This window comes from Stegodyphus dumicola, chromosome 3 (genome assembly GCF_044657685.1).
Source record: "Stegodyphus dumicola isolate Sdum_Otavi_A_Nest chromosome 3, ASM4465768v1".
NCBI lineage: Eukaryota > Metazoa > Arthropoda > Arachnida > Araneae > Eresidae > Stegodyphus > Stegodyphus dumicola.
This window is the reverse complement of record NC_140770.1, coordinates 87,608,580-87,627,260: the sequence shown is the minus strand read 5'-3', so window position 1 is coordinate 87,627,260 and position 18,681 is coordinate 87,608,580. Positions and strand designations below refer to the sequence as shown.

General features: G+C 32.3%; 1 protein-coding gene across 3 annotated transcripts in view; it reads right to left on the bottom strand.

Annotated features, from left to right (window-relative positions):
• The window catches only part of ND-23 (NADH dehydrogenase (ubiquinone) 23 kDa subunit), a 48,464-nt gene that overhangs the window by 17,870 nt on the left and 11,913 nt on the right, over window positions 1-18,681 (bottom strand). For all 3 annotated transcript variants that reach the window (XM_085813046.1, XM_085813049.1, XM_085813047.1), the window contains exons 3-4: window positions 14,213-14,302; window positions 3,438-3,610 (exon numbers count right to left, since the gene is read on the bottom strand). In XM_085813046.1, the coding sequence (XP_085669172.1) occupies window positions 3,438-3,610; window positions 14,213-14,302 (263 nt within the window). The remainder of the gene's footprint in view (window positions 1-3,437; window positions 3,611-14,212; window positions 14,303-18,681) is intronic.

The following is an 18,681-nucleotide window of genomic DNA, read 5'->3' as shown; positions in this document are numbered from 1 at the left end:
AGAGACGTCATAAATCACGCCATTCAGAAACATTTAGTTCCCCGTTTGTTTATACAATCAAAAACACGTGTATGTGAGTCATGCTTCTCTCATTTCGAGTAGAAGGTCTAATGTACATGTATCTGACACCATATGGACATACTTGTGGCAGAAATTATAGTTTGAAAAACATTCCAAGGTACTGGCACAAATACGTGACAGTCAGTAGAAAACGCAACAATGCTCTGGCACACGTGCGTGTCGGCTGGTAGATAAGTGTGTTTGTTGCTGGCACGTATACGTGACAGTCGGCGCGAAGGGGTTAATGGACATCGAAACACGCTTTCGCTTTGTAGATCGTTTGGCAGCTCCAGAACCGGATATTCTATTTGACATATTCAAAAGTTCAAGCTTATTTTTATAAAATTGCTCTAACAGTCTGCAAAATATAATAAGTTGGACCCAATTCGAAGATTAAGAAACAATGCAATCTGCAACATTAACTGAAATAGATAATTAGATAATTTTAGCTTAGCTTATACCGTCGATTATACATTAAACGCGCATGCATAAATGCATATGCGCATGCATAAAGGTATTACGCACATGCGCAGAAAGTTTGCAGCTTTGAGGTCCAGATTATAGATCATTCCGGATTATGGATGTCCGGATTAAAGACTTTTGACTGTATAGACAAAAATAAATCACACCAGACAACTTTTGAGTAAAATGGAGATCCAATGAGTTTATAGAGAACTGAATGGCACTAAGAGGCAAAGAAAAGATGAAAATAGATGCCTCCAAGGACAGAGACTTTTCATCCAACTAATAATATCTCTCCTCTTTCTCATCATTTTCCACATACGCTGTTCATTCTTCTTCATACATGTACAGTACAGTTAAATTATCATTTTTTATCTCTCATCAAATATATACACAAATAAGGGAGGTGATATCTTCCTCCTAATAAAAATAATAATTCTCTAATAATAAAGTTAACTAAAATGTGTGCATTTTATATAGAATTTACTACTCATATATTATCAATTTTAAGGCAATACATTCAAATACTTCATTGTTTATATCTACATTTGTAAACTGGTAAAATTAAAACTTTGTTTATGGATAAATTAATATTTTGAGCTTCAAGCTACTACCTCAGCAGGTTCATAACTTTTACAACTGTTAGTTTGAAAGCACCACTTTTTACCTTCACTGAATAGGTAAGGGCAGTGGCGGATAGAGTCAGCGGGCGACCGGGCATCAGGCTGATCAGGATGAATGGCCTTCAAGAATGAATTACATTTATGGACTGAGGTTTCACTGTAGTGCTAAATTTATTAATGCCCGACAATTGCCTCTATTCAACAACTTATTTACATGCTAAACTGAATTGATCTGTCAAATGATGAATGTATGATGATCTGTCAAATGATGAATGTATGACTGGCAATGTTTCATTTTAACATATTATTATAGATAATCGTAATATAAAATACCATTATGAAATTACTATATCAGCAAGAAAATACCATATTTGAAATTTTCTTTTCTTTACAGTTATTCTTTACCCATTTAATGCACAATGTAATAAATTTATATACATTAAAAACAAATATTACTGCAAGTAAATGCTATGATTATAAGATTAACACCCAATTATATTTAAATTTGAAAGCATTTTTTAATTTAAAAAAATTTTTTTAATGTCAAAATATTATATAAAATGCTTATCATTATGCAGTACAAATTTTAGATTCGGATGTCATGACTTTGGGGATTCTGGAATTTTCCAATCTAGTGCAATACCATGTATAAATTATAAAATAATAAATATACGAATAGTTGTTTTGAAATAACAAAGCATTTACAACCATAAAAAAAAAAATCAAAATTAAAAAAAAAAAAAAGGCTCAATATTTATTTGTTTGCTTTTTTAAACATTTCTTTCAATGTAAGCTGTTTAAGTTGCTTTGTTTTATGTGCTAGTATGTGCTCTTTTATTTTATGGGCAGATATAAGTTCTTGTTCAAAGTTCTACTGTGCATGTGCTTTAATTGCTATGTCGAGAATTTGCACTAAATTGCCAATTGGAATTTTTTCATTCTTAGCAACCTCTCTGTCACTTTCTTCAGCATAAATAGTGATATTTTCTGGGTTTTGAACCATACTACAGAGTTCACCATCCACTAGTTGAGTGATGGCTGAGACATTGCCATCACAGAACAAATACCATTAATAGGAAAATTCCATTTTTTGTTGTGGTATTCCCCCCCCCAAAAAAAAACCACCTTCAAAATCATAGCTATCATCATAAAGCTTAGTAACTGCTATATATTATTAGGTGATGTATCATGAGAATGCTGACTAAAGACTTGTTGTTTCGCTAAATTTTGTCTCGTTTCTATTGCACACTAAGCAAGTGAAATCTGAATTACATTAGTTTAGTTATCTGTTATATCTACTTCCTATATACATCTATTTCCAACCTATCTCAGTCCTAAATAAATAAATTTCCACATATACTTAAGACTTATCTCGAAAACCATTCAGTTATTCTTAATTCAAACAATAATAAATTTAATCTTCTGCCTATGACTATCACTTAGAAAACCTATGTTTTGCATATGGGAAGAAATTTCTTTTAAATTTCTCATTTTCTCAACATTTGGGATACAGTTGGTTGAAATGTGTAATAATTGCAAGTGGGATGTCAACATAAAAGATTACTATGCTGTTTGGCATTCAGTTACTAATATTTTTTTAAAAAAAGTTTGTGAATCATTTCTCAAGCTCTCATGACTTGACAATCATGTGTTGATGAAAGCAACAAATAATAAAAAATGATTTGCCAGTTTGGCATTGGGGATATCAGTAGGTGTAAAATCAGCAATGAACTTGGGTAGTGTTTCTGTTTGAGTTTTCTGCTATGCGAAATGGGAGTATCAGAGCCAAATTATTGTTATACAGACTTATACTAATAAATGTGTTTCTTCAACATCAAAAGGTTTTATTTAATTCTGAAGTGAAATCAAATATCCCTTCACACGATTTATTAAAATAGTGTCTACAGTGCATGCCTGAAGCATTAAGTATATGCTAAAGGAAGACACTGCTCTCTGAATCTAATTTTTTCTCCCGATTCACAAAAAACTCTTAGGGGGAAAACGTGTTGGTCTGAAGGTCCAGATATTATATCAACCTAAATATTTAACCTCTAGATTTTGAACATGCTGCATTAAATTAAAAGCACTTCATCAAGAGCAAGCAGTTTATTTTACTTTTATGCCATAAGTGGGCAATCAAATACAAATAAAATCATTTCACTAACATTTTTTTCATAGCATTCATGATTTACATCATTATCATAATGCAAAACATATGTGATGTGAAAAACCAAAGTTAGCTGTAGGGTTAATAGCAATCATTCTAAATAAGAATATTAACATATTCCATACCTGAGCAGGGCAAATAGCTTCACACAATTTGCAGGCAATACATCTTTCCTCTCCAGACAGATATCTCCGAAGTGCATGCTCTCCACGGAAACGAGGGCTTAAAGGGCCTTTTTCAAATGGATAATTAATAGTAGCAGGTTCTTTGAAAACATGAGCTAAGGTGAGAGCCATACCTAAAAAAGAAAGATACAATATTAGATGTTATTTTGATTCTGTCCAGAAGATTAATTCAATAGATGGACTGAGATACATTAAATTGACTGAGATACATTGAAAAATTTGAGTATAATAAAAGAAGGAAAAAAAAAAGAATTAAACTAATTTTTATTACAAATATGTTTCAATATCTCTAACTTTATATAAAATTCTATTTACCTACCAATTCCCGAAGAGGAAGAACATTGCAAATATTTTCAAAACATTTTAATGACTTAAAAAATATAATTTTTTATTACATTTATTTTTGCTCTCTACTATTTGCTCATAAACAAAATTTGGTACTTTCTGGTGATTTGTACTCTGGAAGAGTAAAAGAAGTACAAAGAAGAACCTCTGAAATGTATAGTACACAAGAAGTACCTCTCTGCATACACCTCTGAAAAAGAGTACAAGGTATTCACAGATGTTTGCCCTGATTACAAAACATGATAACTCATGATTGTGCACAGATAATGAACCTGCATTGAACCTCAAATACATAAATTCTCCAAGTTGATAATCATATTGAAAAATTTAAACAAACTTGCATATGTATACTCCTGGTAGCACATAAAATATCCAATGAGTATTCAACTGCATGCCACACATTGTTCAACATTTCTGGTGTCACAGTGCGAAGTGGCTTGTAATACGCTGTCATAAGATCACAACATCAGAAACTGTTGTGTGGTACACATCTTAAGAGAAAGAATGAAATCAGAAAAAGGGAAATACAGAAATCTGGAGGAGGAAGGGTTATGTTATGGAAAGTGTGTGGCATGAAATAGGGTATATGAATAGATATTTTACATGCTACCTACCAGAGGTTCACATTTGCAAGTTTATTAACTGTTTTCAATGGAGTCATAAATTTTTCAATGCATGTTTTGTTATCAGTGTACAATCATGAGCTTTCATGTTTTGTAATCAATTTAAACATTTGTGGATATCCTGTATTGATGACACAATGTATGATGTCACTAAAAAGTATTTTATGTGGCAAACCTGATATGCACATGGCATTCTTCCAGATGGCTCTGCACTTCTCCAGACATTCACCAGTGTGACTGCAGATTATGATCCCTCCTACTGGAACTTCACCATTTAGCATGGCAATGGACTGCACAGTCCAGTTTTTTTTATTATCTTTGGTGATATTATGGACTTTGCTTTCTGCATGCACATAACAATATATGCCTTGCTAAAAGTGCCTATTTTTTCCTTCTCATTTTAAGATTTTGAGGCAGACACTGTGTGTGATACTGAGTTTGTGCAATTCTCTGTTTTTTTCCCGCTCACCAAAAACAGATTGAAGTGCATGTGGAAAGAGCAACACTGCAAAAAACTGAGAGCTGTGCATATCTTGTATGGATAAAGAAGAATATAAAAAACAGGCAAAAATGCATGCATTGTTGAAATAGTTATAATTGTTGGAAAATATAGCTTATTTTTAAACCTTTTAATGCATCATCTTTCCTCCTTGAAATGTTTATTTAGTTTAGTCCTTATTTTTAATGTAATATAGTAGTTACTTCTACTTCTTTTTCTTGCGGCCACTGTTTGCATTGAGAACGGACTGTTTCAACCTAATTGAGATGCAAAAACGAAACATGATTTACGTCATCCGAAAAGCCGATTCGTGCCGATAGCTGATTGCTTGCTGTGAGATAACGTCATTCCTATTTCTGCTATAAGTATCTCGAATCGCTCTGGCTCAACCCTTCTAGTTCCTGGTTTCCCAGCTAGTGAGTGAGCGGTTTCCAGCCCCTTCAAGGGATGCATGCAGTCCGGTGAAAGGATGCCTTGATTCCAGTTTGCGAGATGATGGTTCCAGATTGAAGTTCTTCGGTTCCGGGGGCTATCCTGTGAGTGACTGCTGTGGGCGGCGTCCATGTTTCTTCAAAGAGGGCGGAATTAAAAATACGCGAGCAGCGACGATTCCTTGTGCAAACGGAGTTAGGCCGATTTAAGTGTTTTCACATTTAAATTTTTCAGGTGTTTTCTTGACCACTGATTATGGACTTATTGAATGGGTAGCCAGTTTTATTTTTAGGCTGCATAGTCACTATTTAGGACATCTTCATTTTTTTTTTTTTTTTTTGTTTTGTTTTTGTTTGTATAGAATGCCAGTGTTTTGGAGTACAGGTAAAAATATTTGATGAATGATGATTATGTTATGTTTTTCCTAGTGCTCTAATATTGTTGACATTTATTTTATGTGTTTTTATTTTTTATTATATTGTTAATAAATTGGTTAAGTTCAAAATCTTTTATTGTCTTCAATGTCTGCACAACATAACTCAGGGAGCTTTCATTGCTACTACTGCTAAATGTTTAATTTCTTTAAACTTTAAACTTTGCTTTAGCATCAATAATGATACCCAAATAAATGTTCTCTCAAAAATTTGCAACATGTTTGCAAATGCTCTCCAAACTCAATGGAGATGTGGATAGTCAGAAATTACGGTACTATTCCGTTTTGAGCATTGTAAAAAAATTTCAGTGAAAAATGTATGCACAAAACTGACAAATCTAGCAAATGCGCCCATTTAACAGCGCGCCAAATCTAGCGCATGCGCTGATTTCAGATTGTGTAAGTTTATATAGTCCTATAATTCTTAAGACGCCATTGAAATACTAGCTTAATTTTTAAATCCTTTTTTTATTTTAAATTCTTTTTTGATATCCTATGGATTTAACAATTTGGGAATCGTCCATGACAAAAAGTGTGCAATACAATTTTGGGTAAAGTGTAGAATCACCCACTGCTTGAAGCATTTTTAAGAATTGCACATACTCGATATCCATGTACACATCGACCTATTTTCACTTTAAAAAATAAATAAATAAATCTCACAATTGCACAAAAATAGCACTGAGCACACCCTTAACTTTATCTATTTACACATCAACCTATTTTCACTTAAAAAGTAAAAGAAAATTTACAAAAATCCAATTTTTTTAACCTTGTAAAAAGGAGCAAACAAATAAGTGGGCAATACTGCACATTACTGAGCATATTTTCAAAGAAAAGGCATCATTCATTATAGAAAATTATGTTTGAACAATCAACCAAATGAAACTATGCTTTAGCGATAACTCGGTAGCAAAATAGCGATGCAGGCATCCATTCATAGTTATGTTTAGCAATTTTTATATAAATTATGATAATGATCTGAAATAGCTATTTACTCTTATGCTTCCATTCAGTCATGTTTAGCCTTTTTTATATAAATTATAATAATAAAAAAGTATTATATGAAATTAACCTTTCATCTAAATTAAAACATCAATCTTAGATAGTTATTTACTATTATACTTCCTTTCTTGCGTTAGGGTTGCCGAAATTATTTTTGGCAGCACTGGCATCAACAATATTTTGCCGAATTTATGGCCCTCAAAACCAAATAGTACTGAAATTACCAAAAATTTTAATCTACTAACAAAATTGATTAATTTTTCATTAATTAATCAACTACAATATTATTAGCTTGAGTACTATATACTGCATTAAGATCTTAAAACAAATCAATGAAATTGCAAAAAATCACATTTTTTGATTAAAGCATTTTCAAATAATTAAATAATAGTTTTAAAGTAATTTACAGGAAATCTCAGAATTTTATAATAAAGAATACATATGCTAATTTATTTCTGTGTAATTCTTCATTGCACATATAATAATGTTTTGAAAGTTGGAAAAGAAAAAAAATATTTTACACTAGAAATCAAGTAAACTAAATATTTTAGGCTCCAGGTCAAATATTCAAAAACTTATTTTTTGAAATTATTTATAACAGACCTTTTCACCAAAATCACTAATTTAACATATCTACACATCCTATTTTTTAACTATCCTAATGCTTGAATTAAAACTGTACAACCTCTAAAACGATACAGTCAAAAGTCATTAATCCGGACTCGTCGGGACTTCGGCGATTTCGGATTATCAATTTTTCCGTATTATAGATCATCAGTTTAAATCTGGTAAGATGGCATGCAGAAATTATAAAATTAAAAATATGAAACCATAATTTATGAAATAAAGAACAATTATTATCTAAAGGGTATCAAAATTTACAAAAAAAAAAAAAAAAAAAAAAAAAAAAAAAAAAAAAAAAAAAGCTTAATATTTATTTGTTTACTTTATTAAACATTTCTTTCAATGTAAGTTGTTTAAGTTGCTTCATTTTATGTGATAATACTTTCTCTTTAATTCTATAAACAGACATAATTTCTTGTTCAGTTACAAAGTTCCGCTGTTCAAGTCCTATAATTGCTGTTTTGAGAATACTGACTAATTTTTCAATCGAAATTTTTTCGTTTTCAATAACCTCTGTGTCACTTTCTTCACTATCAAAAGCGAATTTTAATGACGAGGAATTTGATTTAAATCATATCGAAGACGGAGTACATCGAGATGAAATACTACATTTAGTAAGGAATTATAAGCCAAATAAAATAAAAACATCCGCCCTGAAGATAAAAATAGTGCTCACAGATCAACTTCCAATTCATTGCGCACCGCGGCGTTTCCCACCCCCCCCCACACACACACCGTCGCAGAGCAGCGTCAAATTGATAAACAGATTTCGGAATGGTTAGAGAAACAAAGGATATGCCTTTATCCATTTTTTGCAGCAATTCTACTTTTTGTTTAATGGACTTCAAAACATACTTTTGCGTTGTAGATCCTTTACATATTAGTAAATATATATTGGAAATTCTATTTGACATAATCAAAATTTCAAGCTTACTTCTATAAAATTGCTCTAACAGTCTGGAAAAAGTAATAAGCCGGATCCAATTCGAAGATTAAGGAACAACGCAATCTGCAACATTAACTGAATTAGATAATTTTAGCTTAGCTTATACTGTCCGTTATACATTAAATGCGCATGTGTAAATGTATTATGCGCATGCGCACACGCATATTCCCAGCCGTAAAGGTCTTATGCGCATGCGTCTACGCGACGCAGAAAGTTTGTGGCTCTGAGGTCCGGATTATAGATCTTTCCGGATTTTGGGTGTCCGAATTAACGACTTTTGACTGTATTTTCAATTTCAGTAAAAATAAACAGCTGAACAGAATAAAGAACCAGAAAGATTAACTGTAGTGTTAATCAGACAACTTCCTTCTAAACCACATTCTCATAATATATTTTGAAGCTGCATTTCAAGTCTTATTTGTAAAGAAATTTGTTTGATGCCGTGCAATTTTTTTTTTTTTTTTTTTTTTTTTCAGGGGAAGGGGGGTTCTCTGATCAAATTTGAAATTTCAAAAGCAACATTTATGGCAGATTTTGTTTTTTATTACCGAAAAGGTAAGAATGCTGTCAAGAAAGAAAAAAAATTCTGTGAAAAGCATGGAGAAGACGTACCGATGTGCTAGTCATAAAACTGGTTTGTAAATTTCATTCCACCAATTTCAATATTAAAGATGTACCATGTTCTGGGAGGCCAGTTGAAGCTGATGAACAAATTAAAGGAACTTACTGATGCAAACTGCCAAATAACGTAATAACTCATAATTTTTATGATTATTTACAGCACTGCTGCAATTAATAAAATATGTGTTTACCGTACAATGACTAAACTTTCCCCCCCCCCCAAAAAATGCAGGACAAAAAAATCTGAATAACTGAAACACACAAAGAAAAGTTTTTTGTTTGAAGCATAATTTTACTACAGTACAAAGTCTTTAATCCGGACATCAAAGCTACAAACTTTCTGCGCATACATAACGTTTATGCATGCGTACGCATACGTAACGTTTATGCATGCATACGTAAACGCATATGCACATGCATAACATTTACACATACGCGTAATACATTTACACATGCGCGTTTAATGTATAACGGACGGTATAAGCTAGGCTAAAATTATCTAATTATCAATTTCAGTTAATGTTGCAGACTGCGTTGTTCCTTAATCTTCTAAATGGATACGGCTTATTATTTTTTGCAGACTGTTAGAGCAATTTTATAAAAAGTAAGCTTAAACTTTCGATTATGTCAAAAAGAGTTTCCGATTCTGGAGCTGCCAAAGGATCTACAAAGCGAAAGCATGTTTCGATGTCCATCAAACAAAAAGTGGAATTGCTGCAAAAAATGGATAAAGGCATGAAGAAAGTGACAGAGAGAAAATGAATGAGAAAAAATGAAAAAATTTTGATTGATAAGTTAGTCCATATTACAAGACTTGAACAATTAGTGCACAGCAATTACAAGACTTGAACAGCGGATCTTTGTAACTGAACAAGAAATTATGCCTGTTTATAGAATTAAAGAGAAAGTATTAGCACATAAAACGAAGCAACTTAAACAACTTACATTGAAAGAAATGTTTAATAAAGTAAACAAATAAATATTAAGCTTTTTTTTTTTTTTTTTTTTTTTTTTGTAAATTTTGATACCCTTTAGATCATAATTGCTCTTTATTTCATAAATTACAGTTTCATATTTTTAATTTTATAATTTCTGCATGCCATCTTATAAGATTTAAATTGATGATCTATAATCCACAAAAAAATCGCTGTACTCCCGACGAGTCTGGATTAAAGACTTTGTACTGTATTTCCAAACACCCCCCGGGGGTTGACTCAGGAGAATTCCTGGGAAGTACTGGTTAGGCTCTGTACCTAGGCAGTCTCAACCACGGGGGTAAACAAATTATCTTCACAGGACTAGAACCCGAGTTTATACTCAGGTAGGTTCAGGCTTGGCAGGGACCGTACTGGTACTGTCGTGTCCGTTCCTTCGGCTGTGGTGGAGTTATATGGTTGATGTATTGGGCCTCTTCGATGGCGGTTCAGCCTCCGCAGTTTCCGTACCGGGGACTGACATAGCAAGGTAGGACACGGACTGACGAACGAAGCTGAAGGAGTGGTGCCTCGAAGCAAAGGTGTCTTAGCGATTTTTGAACTTGTCTTAGTGGTGAATCTTTGTCCTGCTGGGGTTGTGTTTAAAGCCGAGCAGGGACTAAGGGGTCTTCCATGACACGGATAAATCAAACCTCGAATGGCATGCTGGGCGTAAATGTCCAGCCCCGAGCCGAGGGTCCCGGTCGTAGTGTTCCTGTATTTCCAAACATTAAATAAATTCTGTTGGATCTTTTCAGTAGGCCAAATGCTACAGAGCAAAAGATTTCTGTTTTCTGTGATGAAAATAGTATTACTGTATACGAATATCCATGTTGCTTAATATTATTGCTTATTTATATTCTCAGAAATGTTATCCACTTTCAAAGATGATTGCCAAGAGAAATTTCACTGCACTTATTATCAAAATATACATTTGGTTGGTGTAATTTGGTTAGAGTGGTGCCCCTTTGATTATCACTAAGATGTTGTTTCATGTATGGTAACCTGAGTAGTTGAATGCTATTGAAACCCTATTATGATATAATTGGTTGCGTGACTGTGATCAATTTTAAATGATGGGAAAAGATTTGGAAAGGCTTGTGCGTGTCAAATATTTGGACGATGTTATTTTGTGGTTTACGCAGTAAACTGGCTCAATGTGGTAAGATTAATTTGAAGTTTTTGTACCATTTGGAATAAAAGGGAAAAAAAAAGCATTAATTGACTGTGTGTAACTGAAGGTTTATTTAGTAGCCATTATAAGTGTCCTGTTTGTGGGAAGGAAATGCGTATGGTCGAACATCAGATGATACTTTTCACCCTTATTTTTGTGAATTTATGGGGTGACTAAAGTATACAAATTCTATTTCAGATAATTTTAGGAAGTTTTTGGATGCTGTTAAGGAATTTTGTTTGACTGAAGACAGGGAAATTTGTAAATAAGTAAGTGGATATTTCCTTTGTGTAGTTCTAAGATGAATTTCCTTTTTATGTTATATCATTTGATTTAAAATGCAATTTATTGAGATTATAAATTTTAAGTGAAAATAGGTCGATGTGTAGATAGATGTATACCAAGTTAGTGCAATTCTTTGATTTGTTATTTTGGATTTGTGTAAAGGCGAATTTGGTGTAATCCCCACTACACAAAGCCAAAAGCCAAAATAACAAGTCAAAAAACTGCACATACTCGAAGTTCATGTACTGCCAAAAAATCGGCAATTCTAGCCAAGGGGCACCCATAAATATATTTTTACCGTGTAATTTTTTCTGGTATTTAGAGTTGAATTCTTAATGTTACGAATTTGGGGGAAATGAGACTCTTCTGATTATGGAAAAATCTCAATTTTGCATTGCTCATTTTCAATTTTGTACTTAGGCAACGTTTAATTTTTCAGGTAATTATATTTTTCTAACTACAGTATTTCTAATACAATTCTAACTATCATATTTCAGTGAATAACTTATGATTAGATAATCATCTTCCATCAAAATATTTCTTTTTGGAAGCTTTCCTTCCATGTGTTTACAGTCTACATTATTTTTAGAAGCTGGCAATTTAAAATTCTTCAGATTTTTCAGATTTCAAAGTCCTTCAAAATAGAACAGAAACCCACCTTCATAAACCAGTCCTTTTGTGATCGCATGAATTTGCTAAAAATGTAAACATGATTATTTGATTACTCAATATGCTATTTCTGATCCCAAAAAAAAAAAAAAAAAAAAAAAAAAAAAAAAAAACAAGTCCATGACTGCATGGAGCAGCACTAAAGAGAAATTCATATCAATCATATTTAAGAAATCCATGATTATTTTAGAGAATGTGAGGCATTTTCTGAGCTTTTGGTAATTTTATTTTAATGTCATATACTCATTATCTATGTAGATAATAGTTAATTTTCTCTTTCATTTTCGGTCTTTTATTAAACACAAGCCTTCTCAAGAGATTAAGGTATTCTCAAGAAAGACATTTCAATTCTTCTTAACACAGAAAATTAGTTTTATCCTCATACAGCTACTTCTTTACACATGTGGCATTATGATATTTATATGAGGGTCAGCCAAAAAGTTAGTTGTACTGTTTAAGAAAACAAAACAGGATAGAAACTTTACAATAACTTTTATTTGTATCTTAAAATTCCATTCAAAATTTACTTCTCAAAGTAGTTACCTCTGTTATTTAAGCATTTGTGAATAGGTGGTACAAGTTTTTCAATGCCTTCTGCAAAGAAATCCTGTCCAATGCCCGATAACCATTCTTGGGTTGCAGATTTCATCTCGTTATCTAAGTGGTATCATTGCTTTCAAAGTTCTGCTTTTATAGGATCAGAAACATGGAAGTCACATAATACAAGGTCTGGCTATAAGGAGGGTGATCCCACACTTCTCACCTTAACTTTTCCAGAAGGTCACATGCTTGTTTCGCTGCATGCGGTATTGCATTGTCATGCAGGAGCACAATGCCTTTCGGCAGTTTACCTGACTGCCGATTTTAAGATGACTGTCGCAATCGTTTTAGTTTTTCACAATAAGAAGTTGTTTTAATTGTGGCACTCTTTGGCATGAACTCTGTATGTACCAAGCCATCTTGGTTGAAAAACAGCATCAGAATCACCTTTCCTACTGATGGAACAGTTCGATACTTTATTCGAGTCGGAAAGTAGACTGTTTCCACTCGAGAGAGCTACATTTCATTTCAGGTGAGAAGTGGTGAATCTAAGACTAATCTCCAGTCACAATTTTGTCTAAAAACTCATTTCCTTCGTTTTGGTAATGTTGTAGAAATATCAACACACTTTCAAAACGCTTCCCTTTATGTTCCCTTCGAGCACAAACTTTATGAAATTAGAGTTGATTGGCAATAATTTTATGCACACTTCCATGAGAAATATCCAGTTCATTAGAGCTTTTGCCTGTTGCTATGTGTGTGTTTGCGAGAATGCATTCATTCACGCAAACAGCAATTTCAGAATTTGTGTCAGTTTATGGTCTTTCTTTGTGCTCAGCATCGTCAATATCTGTATGGGTGTCCTTAAACATGCCTCAACACTTCGCAACAGTTTGACGTGACATTGCATTTTTACCATTTATACCTTTTCATCCAAATAAATAAATAAATAAATAAATAAAAAATAAAAAAATAAGAAATAAAAAAAATAAAAAAAATTTACTGCACACATTTCTAATTTTGATGACACTTGAAGCTGTTGAGACATGTTTACGACTGATTATCAGACAAACTAAAATTGCCTTGTGAAAGCTGTTACATCACACAATACAGCTAAATCTCTGCCAGACAGTTTCATCAAAATAGCCTTTGATAGAAAATTTTTATGAAGGGGTGCAACTAACTTTCTGATTAACCTATATAATTACTGATCCTGATATATAACTGTTGATATGAGTGAGTTTCCCTTAGAAAGTCTTCCATGACAGCATCCCTGACATTAAGCAGATAGCCTTAGCATGCTTTGCCATAGTCAAAGAAATCAAGTCTGAAATATGTACTATCTGAATGACAATTATACTGCCCACTCTATGTGTTAATGATTCACCAAATTATTTGTCATTTAAAAGTCAGCAAACTAAAATGCAGTCTACTTTAATTGATAACACAGCAGATATTTGCTTTAGCTTTGTAAAATTAGATTAATCTAATGCTACACCAACTTATTAAAAAACAAATTCACAGAGATTAAAATTAAAAACTCACCTCGTAGAATCTCAGTCAGAAATAAGTGATGAATAGTACGGTCTGTTAAACTCTTGAAATCCATTTCAGGTTCTGGGTCACTCACAATTTCTAGAAAAGTAATATAAAATTATGGTAAAGTTTAAAAGAATAAACAGTTTAATCACACATAGCCTCCCCCCTACAAGAAAAAAAATTAACATGTTACATCGCTTAAAAATATTTACCAGTGTTATAACACATTCCATATAAAGATAAGCTATGTCCTTATATAGTTGCAAAATTATTGAAAAAATAATAATTCTGCTTGTTATAACTGAATAATAAGCAGGGTTATTATTTTTTAAGTATATTATTATTATTACTTATTTAAACAGAAATCATTTCAGGGCAAATACAACTTCAAAAGCTGCTTAATAAAAAAAAAAAAAAAAAAAAAAAAAGGTATTTTTTATACTGCTAAGAAATATACAAAGAATAAAGAAATCTAGATGCTGAAAGAAACCTAAAATTGTTTACCATCTTCTGATTTCAAGTAGCAATAAGCAATACAAATTGCAAAAAAAAAAAAAAAAAACTGAAATAATGGCACTTGTCCATTTTACCAGGTATAAAAGCATTAAAAAAAATAGTTGGCAACTTCAGGTGCTATAATCCCCCCCCCCAAAAAAAAGAAGAAAAGCAAGCCCTTTTAAGGAACAGAGTTTTGATGGAAATGTACAAATAAATAAATAAATAAATAAAAAATAAAGAGAGAGAGTGAGAGAGATAACTTACTTTATTCCCAAAAAATACAAACTCCTACTAAAATAAAAATTGTAACTTATCTTTCAGGTGGCCACAAATGGGCAAACAGCAGCTTACCGCTGTTAGGATTGTGAATTATTATTATTATTATTATTAAATTTTAAATCCTGTCTTAGAGCAAATCATCTACAATATGACAATCTTCCTTTTCTCGGAATTTTTTCCATACTGCATCTTCATACGGCTTCCCATGTAAATCATTTATATCTTAAGTAAAAAAAGTATTAGAAATAATTCTGATGATTTTGTAAGAAAGTAAAGATACTGAATTCACATAGGTAACAAAATAAGAACTTCAAAAGCACAAATAAAAAATTTTCCTGTCAAAATAAATAAAAAAGAGCATATTTTGAATATGTAATGAATTAAGACTTTCTTTGGAATTGATGATTGATAACTAGGCATTATAAGGAAAAAGATGAATGATATGTAAGTCAGTATACACTATCTACCAATAAGTATTTGGACACCTGTGATAGAAAAAAACAAAATGAATTCATATTCAATTGTTGTTAGAGCCTCCATGAATGGCAATTACAGTCTCAAATCTCCAAGGTGTGTTTTCTATAAGCCCTTGTATTATGGCTATTGGTATTTTCTTCCACTTACTTTGGAGAAGACATTTAAGTTCCTTCACCAATATTGGATGGTTATTGCACCCTTAATTCAGCAATCCAACTCATCCTAGAGATTCTCGATAATGTGCAGGTCTGGGCTCTAGGCAAGTCAGTCTATTTGGTTAATCCCATTATCACCACACTATCCCATGGTGGACCTCGCAACATGATAGCTCTCAATGTAGTAACATAGCTCTAACCCATAAAACTGCCACAACATAAGAAGCACACTGCCATCCATAAATGTTGTGGCAGTTTTATGGGTTATGGTCTAACCCATAAAACTGCCACAACATAAGAAGCACACTGCCATCCATAAAACAAACAAACAAAAAAAAAAAAAAAAAAGTGCAGGCAGTATTTACTTTAGCATGAATGTGGACAAAGGGCTCAGTCCAGACCAGAAGAAACACCCCCAAATCATAATTCCAACTCCACCAAACTTTACTGTGGACACAATACTTCCTGGCAGAAGGTGTTTGTTCTCCAGGCAGATGCCAGACCCAGACTTGCCATATGAATGGGAGAGGGTGAACCTTGATTTGTGGCTCCAGAGAATCCATTTGCACTGATCAATAGTACACTGTCACCGTGCTTTGCACCACTTTATATGATTAGTGCAGTTGGAATTTGTGATAAAGGCTTATGGGGAGCAGCACAGCCATGAAAACCAACCAGATGTGCTTTCTTATGGATCTATTCATTGAAACAACACTTCTGGTTGCATATTGAAACTCCTGGGGTATGTGGGCCATCATCTAAGTGTAGTTCTCCTGAATTTCTATGGGCAGCATCCATCAATCTCTAGCTCCCAGTTTCATGGATCTGCCGACTCGGGGCACATACCGACAATCACCGCTCACTTTCTACTTCTGAATCACATAGGCCACTGTCGAATTTGGGAATTCAGTTTACTAGATATCCCCCTTAAGCAACAGCCATTTTTGTGAGACCCGGCGATTACACTCTTGAAATCAAATAATTCTGCACTTTGTGCCATTTTGCATGTGACTAATGCCAATGTTGTTTCCTACCACAGATATTGGCATTTGCAAGGGTGTCCAAATACTTATTGGTAAACAGTGTATTGTATATTTAATTTCAATGATTTTTTACAAAATTAGCTACTGGAAAATTAAGAACTTCTAGCACAGACTTTTGAAAAACTTCTGTTAAAAATTTGGAAGAAAGTTTTTTTGATGAATGTATTCATTTAAGGAAACATTTAAACCAAGATAAAAATTCAAATACATCTGAAAGCAACAATGCAGCTGGAAGGAAAATATATATATATATATATACATATATATATATATATATATAAATATAAATATATATAAATATATATATATATATATACATATATATATATATATATATAAATATAAATATATATAAATATATATATATATATATATATATATTTGAAAGCTGAAACAGCATTAAAAATACTTAAAAGCACTGCCATTACAAGCTGTAAATCTATAAATTGTATTCTTGCCTTTAATGATTAAAACTGATTAAAAACTTACAAGTTCTGACAGAAGATTAAAAGATTCAGCAGTTCTAATGATAGAATAAGATATACTGAATAATATTTATTTTAATGACTAAATTGAAAGATTCACTAAAGGGAAAGTATAATGCAAAATTATAAAATAAACAAGTATACATCTTTTTATCATTTCCTTTTTTTAATAAATAAAGATATGCACAATAATTGTCAAAAAATATGTTAGAAAATAACTGTGGTTCCCTTGCATTACACTTTTTAGCCCGATTTTTCTGTATAATGTTTTGTACTTTTATAATATGAAATAATAAAACATTGTTAAAATAAGGTTTTATGACAACCATAAATAAATATACTTTGTTGTATTCGTATGAAAATAAATATAAAATTATACCGAGTATTTTTACTTTTTTTTCCATATTTCGATTCTACGACTCAAATTATGCCAAACTGCCAAAAAATCGACTAATAGTTTCAAAATAGGTTGCCATAAATTAAGAAGTTTGCCAAGTGAATTATCCTTGGTGCAAACTGAAAAAAAATTCACCTAAATAAATTTTTTAGTTTCTCTGTAAAATTCTGAATTTTAGTTTCGCACCAAAAATTACAAAATTTAATATCTAAGCATAATTTGAGATGTGGAAAACAATTGGTACATTATTTCAGAAAAAGTCCTATTTTGTGTCAAAATACCTATGTTAGAAAAAAGCTATATATAAATCTAATTTAAATCCTAAATCCCTGAGACATGGAAAATGCAATTTGAATTTTGTCAATAGGCCCAGTAGAACGGGAGATATAGAGCTATCCCCCCTTTTTTTGTTTGACACAGTGTACAATCTGTCAAAATATACATATGTATACATTTTTACAGATAATCTTAAGTGTTGATATATGATTTGTTTTTACCCATTTTCTAAACTCAAGAGTTGAAAGATCCACTAGCAAAGATTGATTAAATTCAAACATTTTCTTATGATACAGGTTTACATTATACAGTACAAAGTCCGAAATCCAGACATCCATTATCCGGAATGATCTAAAATCCGGACCTCAAACCACCAACAAAGTTTTTCTCGTAGGCTCTACGCATGCACATTTGATCTCCCCCCCTCTGCGCATAATAAAACATCTGGAGAGTTCTGATTCTTAATTTCACTTCAATACTAAATAAAATAGCTTGTTATTGAAGAAAACAATCATTTTAGCTAAATTTGTATGATCAGTAATTTGGCTCCATTGCTACGTATTTACTTGGCACACATCTCAAATAGAAACATTCCACATAGATACATCGTTGATCTGATGCCAACATGATGAATCATTATTTATTATATCGGGTCAGCCCATAAGTTCGTGCATTCGTGCGCATTAAGAGTATGCGTGAAATTCACTATGACGCATTTAGTAAAACAATACAATTTTGAACGTGTTGAAACTTGTCATTGTTTGCCTAACATATTATTCAGTTCATCACCAGCTTTTGTAAATATCGAACACATTTTAGTACCCATAGAAGATGAATATAGACAATCAGTACAAACGTGCTGTTC